Genomic DNA, 8,647 nt, shown 5'->3' on the forward strand with positions numbered 1-8,647 from the left:
CCCCCTCCCCCAACAAAGACTAGTGTTATACTTTAAAAATTATTAAATAAATATCCTTTAAAAATATTTAACAAAAATATCTAAAAAATGTAACAACATTTATCTACATCATATCAAATAAATAAAAACAAAGAGCTGTCAAAGGACGTCAAGGACAAGATTGTAGACCTGCACAAGCCTGGAATGAGCTGAAAGACCAGCAGAAAGAAGCTTGGTGAGAAGGTGACAGCTGTTGATGTTTTTATTCAGAAAAGGAAGAAATATAAAATAACCATCAGTCGCTCTCAGTCTGGAGCTCCATGTAAGATCTTGACTCTCCAGTGGAGAACATCAGAATATTTCAGCTCCACATGAATGAAATGAAAACTCTAATGTGTCATTTGCAAGTTTTCAAAGCCTCGGCATTATGGGAAATGATAAGAGCATTTAAATGATGACATATAAAGAAAAACTATACAGCCTGAGTTGAGACAGCAGTTTTGGGTTTACAGTGAACTCTATCAGCTGGTTGTAGAACAAGTACTGCTGCCTGATGTTTGCCACCTAGTTTTCTAAGAAAGCGTGCTTACATGTAGCTGTCATTATGTAAGTGCAGGAATGTTTCTGCCCCCGTGCCCACGCACTCTGAACTGAGAAGTTTCACCAATAAGCACCATGAACTGTTCTCTGCTTATTTCACCTCCACTGGTCATTGAATACCTTCCATTGTTCATCCTGTAATAAGAAATACAATCACACAGGCCAGAATCAGACCTCTGTGTCCTATGAACATGCAGACATGGCATCTGCTACTCTTTCACTCTTTTCAGTAAGATTAAATGTTTTAGTTGCTTATGTGTTGGCAACGTGTCAGGTTAGATTTTCTTCCCTGATTAGGATGTCACCAGAAACTCAGGAATTTGCATCAGTAGAACTAAACAGTTGGCACACTTCTTACATTAGCATAAGTGTGTCATGTTTGCTATTGCAAACATTTAGCCTATGAAAAAAAAAATAACAATAACACATCTGTCTCAAACAAAAGGGTACGGTGTATTTCAGGTTAACATATGAAGGATAATACTTTGGATGTTTTTAATTAAATGAGGCTTACTATGAATTCTTTGAATAGATGTGGATGTCAGCCTGTTAGCTACTAAACTGCAGTAGTTCCTCCCTCAACTATATTTTGGAGTAATTCTGTGTTTGTGTGTGTTACTGTGTTCGTCTTTTACAGAAGAAATGTACAGATGTTGCGTCTTGCAGAAACCATCTTCAGCTGCTAAATATACACAGAAAAAATTATTGTTCTTAATATTTTAGTCAAGTTGTTTATTTACTTTTTATTTCTCACACATTATACACACATATAACTGAGGCCAGTGTATTGATTCCTCTGTTACCATTAAAGATTCAATATTTGACTCCTCTTCATCACAGAGTGCAGCAGTACTTCATGAAAGTTATTGTAAAAATCCACCAAATGTAATATAAATCCACCTTAAGATGTTTGGTTCTTCTAGCAGCTTGATGTTCTCCCCTCTGAGTTTATTAAATACCAGATGAATCAAACAGCTGCAAACATGATCATCTTCAAGTTTGATATGATGTCTGCTGCACTTAAATTAAACTAACCCTCGTCTCAGTAGAAGATCATACATTCTTATATAGTTATATAGTTATATAGTTCTATATTGTGTATTTTGTTGTACAGTTATTTTATTTTCAACTTTAATTTATATATTTTATCTTATTCTCCCAGTTAAATTTACCCTTCATTCTAATTTGTGTTGTACAGTTATTTCATTTTTAACCTTAATTTATATTTTATTCCTTCCTAGTTAAATTTACCCTTTTTAATTTTTCATATTTATTTCCTATCTTATTCATAGCCTTTTCCTTTTTTGTTTTCTTTAGGTCACGAGCAGTTGTCCAAGCATTTCACTACATATCGTACTGTGTATGACTGTGTACGTGACAAATAAAATTTGAATTTGAAATTTAGATTAAGGACTGAAAATTGTTGCTGGCTGTAAACACTGGACATCAGTTTCATACTTTTAGAATTATAAATTATGTTTTAACTGCATAAAACATGAAAATACAAATCTAGATAAAAACAACAAGAAAAATAAAGCAGCCATGTGCCCACCTGATGGTCTCAATCTAAAGTATCGCTAACATTGCGTAAAACTATTGCTTATTATTATTTTTTCGTTTCACAGTAGAAGACATATTTGTTAGCTACCAGCTAGTACAAGGGGGCAGCAACCTTTAACACCCAAAGAGCCATATGGACCTGGTTTCTACAACAGAGAAAACACCTGGAGCTGCAAGTTTTTGACATATAAAATGAAGCTAACACTGTATATATTATTTTTTAGTTTTATACTATGTATACAAAATAGGCTAATGTCTTGCTTGTGAAAATGTATTTTAGCAAAAAACACTTTAAACATTTAGAACACTGTAAAAAACAAAAACAAAACAAAACAAAAACATAAAGAACCTGCTACGTTGAAAGTCCTTTTCAAATGAAATAAAGAGCTGAACTTAAAGTATACATGCAGCAAACTAAAATTGTGGCATGCTGTTGTTACAAGAGAAAATTATACATTTGTTGTTCCTCACGTGTTATCGGACAGGATTATTTCAACAAACCGAGGATGTATTTTATTTGTAGGAAAGTTCTCCATTAACTTTACTGTATAAAGAGGTAACACCAACATTTCAGGGCCAATAAGTTATTATAAGAAGTGTTTATGCACTAAAAAAAAATAAATAAATAAGGGCTAGTGTTTGTCTGAGATTTGGACATCCCAGAGTGCGCTCCTAATGCAGGGGGAAAAAAATTCTGTTGGGGATACCTACCTTGGCACCGGCATTTGTAACGCATATTTTGAGCTACAAAAACAACAACAACAACAAATGTCTACAGCACACTTAAATGATTACTTATTTCTCAAAAGCAATAGGGAGCTGCAATGTAAAGGTGAAAGGTCGTCTGCACATGGCTCCAGAGCAACGGTTTGCCGACCCCTGAGTTAGTAGCTAAACTCAACTTATCAGCAGTTTTCACAGACAAATCAAAGCTGCCTCGGTGAGTCAGGCTCATTTCTTCTCCTTAGATTTATTCTGTTGCACACCCAAAGCTCAAGGGTCCAAGATGAAGCTGGGAGGCATATCAAAATATTTAGGTTATGATTGTAAAATGAAAAATTTTCTTTGATAAAATCAAGCATTAGGATATGACGTGAACAAAATGGGAAAAAAAGGAAATTAATGTCTCAGTGTTCTTGCTCCTCAGTGCATGCATGAGTTTCTATGGCTCCAAGAAACTAATTCGAAGGTCGTCTTTAGCAGGTTTTTCCACTTATGAATGTTTGTGCTTTACTAAACAGAGTCAACACATTAGAGAGTTCAGTGCTGAAGCAGGGCTGCTGGGGTCTGCTTGGGTGGTGTCAGGTGTTTCACCATTCATGGTAGACCTTCCCTTTGCCATCGGCACAAGTTCAGCGTTACTGTTAACAAGATAAAAAAAATATAGGTTGAAAACATATCATCATTATGAATGGAAAACAGTGTGTTCAGTTCAAAAATAAACAAATAAACACCACATCCATCTGAATGTGCTTCATCTGATTCTCTGTTTTTCATGTCATGGATGTTGTTGAACGCTGCTTCACTCTGACACACTAATAAAATATTTTTGACAAAATAGCAGTTTAATTAGAGTCATTATAGACATCTGGTTTTATCTTCAAGACCATAACACTGTTTTCAAACAAGTTTTCATACTGTAGTTCATAAAACATTTACTCACATATGCAGAATCACTGTCTGTACTTTGTGGTTCTTCTTGCTCTGAGGGATTGGGGCCGGACAAAAAATCATACTCAGTAGAAAAAACATAAACAAATTGAACTGCAAAGTGAAGGGAAAAAGTCATTTACCTTTTCTGCGTTTATAAAGCATGAAGCCTACTGCTGCTACTACTCCTGTAATCACGATGGCTGCAATCACTCCTCCTAAAATAGCTCCTGAATTACTTGAACCTGAAAGAATCAGAAAAAGTCATTTGGCTCCAACCTCTCTCTTAAGAATAGAGTCCAGCATCACATGTGACACAGTTGATGGACCTGAAACCAGTAAGTGCGGCAACATCACTATGCTGACTGCTTCCAGATACATGCTCCCAAGTATGATCCTGGCATACTGCAAAAAATATTCATTCAAATCATTGTCTCGCTCGCTCCTCATTCTATTGGACTTTTTGAAGTCAAGACTGTCATCAGCCCCTCTGCAATGAGGCTCAAGCTACCACAATCAGTGCTCATCCATCCCATTTTGTGTCTTGAAGGTGAAACTTGTCCCCTCGAGTCCAATGTCCCCGAGGAAAGCTCCTGGGTTCACAGTCGGCTCTGTAAGCAGGAAGTGATCTTTGAGGGGAGGGTGCTGTCATGATTCAAGTGTTCAGTGTTTTTCCATCTTGGGTCTGTTTCTCTTGTGTTCGCCCTTTGGGGCAGAGACCTGGTTCCACACCTGCATCTCTCAAAACGAAACGAAATGAAACGAAGTTGTTTTTTTTACCCTTTATCTTTAGGTTAATAAATGATTCTTGGTTTCTTCCGTCAGTGCTGGTGTAGCACTTGTATCTTCCTTCATCCTGAACCTCCACCTTTGTCAGCTGCAGTGAGGCATTTCCTGCGGAGATCTGGTCGTTGAACAGTGACGTCCTGCCTCTGAAGCGCTCATTCTGGAGTTTGAGCTGGTCTTGGTTATTGTAGAATGAGTGGACATTAAGGTCTCCTGCTGATACATGAGTCCAGTTGATGACTACATCTCTGCCACTATAGCTGCACCGTAACATGCAGCTTTCCATGAAAATGCAGGACACTTCAGTATCTGCAACAGCAGGTAGAGACACATCATCAGCGTTTAGCCCTCTGATGTTGGAGAATTACAAACTTTTCTCTCTTAATAAAGCCTTTTAACATTTTTCTGCTCCAGTTCAGGAAAATTTAACCCAAATATGCAGCACCGGTGTGGCGACTTTGATTAAATGATTTCCTGATATTCATCAAATTTCATCTTTTTCTGTGCTGTGCAGAGAACTTAAAAACATTAATGACACAATTTTCAAAACAGGCATGACAACTGTTTTTGATAAATATATACTGTATCTTGCTTTATTTGACCCTTAGCTAAGTTATTTCATTTATTCATCAAGTTTTTTATGTTTGTGAGAACATGCCACTGTAAAAGATTGGATTAGGCTGAAAACGTAAACATTTCCAGTTTTCTAGTATTTATTGAGTATTGAAGTATAAGTAAAGTGAAACACATACTGTTTCACATTGTCATGAATCTGCAGTTTTGTGTTAGTATATTTGAGTTCCTGTTTAGGTTTCCATTTATTTTCAAGTTTAAAGCTGAGATTCTTTGTAGGGTGAATTTTAATCCCTGCTGCAGGTCTTATTATTTTTGTAATGTTAAATCAAGTTTTATTGCATTATGCGGGTTCTAGCTACTGTTGATTATCTATAGAGTTTAGATGTTTTAAAACTCCAGTCCTAGTTTTGCACCCTCGGTCTTTATTCAACATAATTTAGAAAAACATAAATTGGTCATATGTGCATGTTTTCCAGCCTTTAACATTATAATAAATTAAATCATTTAGATTAATCCAGGAAAGGAAACAGAAAAAAAGCTATGAGATAATAACACAGGCGACAAAATAAAATATGTTTTGTTGCTTTTGTGTTCATAGGTTTAAAATCTCAAACACTGACAGCTGGCTGTACTACAAACTCTATTTCCTGCTCTTTACACTCTGGATTACTTAAAGAATATGTCATGGGCCTGGGTGACCCAGAGATCACGTGTTATTTTTGAGTTTAATGAATATTAAGAGTTTTATTCGTCTTTCTTAATCCTTTATGGTTGTTTGTGGTGTGATCTGCCCCTGGTCACTCGTTTCACCGTGTGTTGTTGTGTCAATTTTGCTGCCCCACCAGGCCTGGAGAGTCCCTGCCTTGGAGCCACCCACACCTGGGATAATCACTCACTTGTTGCTGATCTGCTTAATCAAGGATCTCTACTTAAGAGAGCAGTGGAGCAGCAGTCAGTGTGGGATTGTTAAACTTGGAATTCAGTTAGTGCTCAGCTCATAGAGTCGCATTGGAATGGTTAATGTGTTTTGTCGGCCGGTGGATAGGACGGTACTCATTATGGCATCTCTTGTTTTCAGGGTGATTAGGGAAACGTGTGGAGGGAGCAGCACACTGTTAAACACATGCATCGAGGAGGACTAAACATTACCACGCATCACAGAGAGGAATCACGGCATGGGGAATTGGGAAAAACCACACTTTCTCCATTGTAAAAGTCCAACATTTGGGTTCTCCTTCAGCCAATATGTTTCAGTGACCTGTCAGTGAGCACAAACTCACTGCCTACATCCAAACACAGTTTAAACCACCTTCCCATTTTATAGATCTCATAGTTTGTATACTACGAGTATAGTTTGTGAAATTCCCGCCTCCACTCCCACACACTGAATGTTTTCAGTGTTATTCAGTCCGTTTCCAATAATTACATTTCCTGGAAGTTTGGGCATTTTTTTTCAATGAGAAATAGGAAGTAAGAAACGTGCAGTAAACATGTTTTATTAAATGGCATTATATATATATATCTATATATATTTCTATATTTCTATATATCTATATAGATATATATACATAAATCCACAGACCAGGCCCTGCTACTTTTCTTTTTGCTGTTAATTAATAAACATATGTTCATATGTTACAGTCACAGTTTCAAGGGACATTTAACCTGACTTGAAATTGTTTTTGTACCTTGTTATTTATATTACACTTTTCCTTTAACTATAAACTTCACACAGTTACACTGAGGGTTTGATAATTATATATTTTGCCTTTGTGTATGTTTAATGAAATCCTTACTGCTGACACTTTGAACAAACTCACTATTGTGCAGTCAAACATTGTTTAAACCATAGTCCTGCTTCACTGAATAATGACGATAAATAATAAAGAGAAAGAACATGGTTTGTCTACACACCTTTCTGAGATTTACATCTGAGAGTTTTGCCCTGGGAGCTTTTAAGTTTGACTCAGAGTCTCTGTCTTTATTACATTTCCTCCTTTATTTGGCTTTCTAAACAACATGACATTGATTTGCATTTATACTAAAATAACGTAATAGGTGTAGAGAACATCTCACTCACCTCCTCTTGCATGAGTCCACTGGAAAATCAGGACCATCAAAAACACGACACATTTGATCCCAGCCAGCATCCTGCTCATTTTCATGCTACGCTACCTGAGTGTTCAAACAGAGTGAACAGTGATGGTGAAATCTGACCCAGCTGGTTCTGTTGCTTACGCCAGCGTAGCGTGTTCACTGTGAAAAACAACACACCCTTCATCTAAATACATTTTTGTGACATACTAATGGAAAGTTAATCAACAACTGCTCACAGTGTTCATGTAATTAAACTGTTCAAAGAGGTCGGCTGCCCAAAAAATGGTTGGGTGAATAAGAATAAAAAGAACCACAAAAAAGGAAATATTTCTATAATATTTCACAGACACTGTCTAAGGCTTGGTGAGTGTTTGGCAGAATGTCATTCATATTGGCGTTGCTGTTAGCCTTGGCCTGGGTTCTCTTGACCAGGTGCTGAAGAGGTAAAGCTATAGAAATGCCCTTTTTGGTATAATGTGGAGCACGTTACTGACTCAGTATAATGTCTAACCTGTAGGATAAAAATCCTTTAAAAAAAAAAAAAAAAAAAAAAAAAAAAAGGATAAAAATCCTGTGTTAGATTCTCCTTGTCTGACTGCAGTGCTGTAAAGCTGTCTACTAAGCAAGGTCATTTCTGCAGGTGTGATACAGGAGGAAGAGAATTCCCTCTGAGGTTGTTTTACTCTTTTATGGAAAATATTCAGGTCATGATTTAGTTGTCATGTTGTACTGTAAGATTATTTTTCTCAATGTGTAAAAAAGTGTCACTTCAGCACCCCCTGCTGGAGAAAAAGGTAACAGCGATTTATTGTTAGACATTATTAATTTTTAAAAATGAACTAAAACTAAAGAAAATAAACCAGTAAGTAGTGAAGAAGAATAATCCATTTAAATGCTTTTCATACTTTTCTATTTTGAAGCATCACAGAAATCTGATGTCAACTGAAATGCTGTGCTCATACGAAACCAACATTTCTCCCGTGGAGATCTTCAGAACATCAGTGGATTTACCCTGTTCAGCTCCATAAATACATGGTTTTAATTTGAACCACTAAACTTTACATTTCAGCTATAATAAATTAGCTGAAGAAAAACAACAACAATCATTATTGTTGTTGTTGTTGTTGTTGTTGTGTCTAACTGTATTAAATACCTCTGAATAGCATTCAGTCCAAATAGCTCTATCAAAGAAGGGAGGATGGTAATTAATTACAACAGAACTGTGTCACATTTAATTTTACTTATTTTTGGCTTAAAATGCTAATTAGTACTAAGACCATAATTACTGTCTACATAGCCTGATCCCACACTCCAGGAGGAGCCAGAGAACACGGAAATAATGAAATGAAAGCATTATGAGAAACGATGTAAAGAAAGACATGTAAAGAAAAACTGTAGC

At 36.4% G+C, this 8,647-nt stretch overlaps 1 protein-coding gene across 2 annotated transcripts; it reads right to left on the bottom strand.

The window, feature by feature from the left end:
- Window positions 1-1,303: 1,303 nt before the first annotated feature.
- On the bottom strand, window positions 1,304-7,338 carry LOC146701544 (V-set domain-containing T-cell activation inhibitor 1-like). Of its 2 annotated transcripts, none has more exons than XM_085467824.1 (5): window positions 7,232-7,338; window positions 4,570-4,884; window positions 3,933-4,034; window positions 3,803-3,843; window positions 1,304-3,500 (listed from the first exon to the last, which is right to left on the bottom strand). In XM_085467824.1, exons 1-5 carry the CDS (start codon window positions 7,314-7,316, stop codon window positions 3,498-3,500), a joined length of 546 nt encoding a protein of 181 aa, XP_085323950.1. In that variant the 5' UTR covers window positions 7,317-7,338; the 3' UTR covers window positions 1,304-3,497. The 2 variants fall into 2 exon arrangements, with proteins under 2 accessions (XP_085323950.1, XP_085323949.1); XM_085467823.1 differs by lacking the exon at window positions 1,304-3,500 and adding an exon at window positions 3,512-3,674.
- Between the last annotated feature and the right edge of the window lie 1,309 nt (window positions 7,339-8,647).

This window comes from Copadichromis virginalis, linkage group LG9, assembly GCF_057382275.1.
Source record: "Copadichromis virginalis isolate Kocher_CV1m ecotype Utaka linkage group LG9, C_Virginalis_male_GT1.1, whole genome shotgun sequence".
Taxonomy (NCBI): domain Eukaryota; kingdom Metazoa; phylum Chordata; class Actinopteri; order Cichliformes; family Cichlidae; genus Copadichromis; species Copadichromis virginalis.

What these genes read in the sequence shown, in the direction of transcription:
- LOC146701544 (XM_085467823.1), bottom strand. Translation starts at nt 7,316, where the DNA reads ATGAAAATGAGCAGGATGCTGGCTGGGATCAAATGTGTCGTGTTTTTG. An exon ending in GTGGACTCATGCAAGAGGAG is followed by an intron (nt 4,885 to 7,231) that starts GTGAGTGAGATG and finishes CTGCTGTTGCAG; the next exon opens with ATACTGAAGTGTCCTGCATT. An exon ending in TATTAACCTAAAGATAAAGG is followed by an intron (nt 4,035 to 4,569) that starts GTAAAAAAAACA and finishes TGATTCTTTCAG; the next exon opens with GTTCAAGTAATTCAGGAGCT.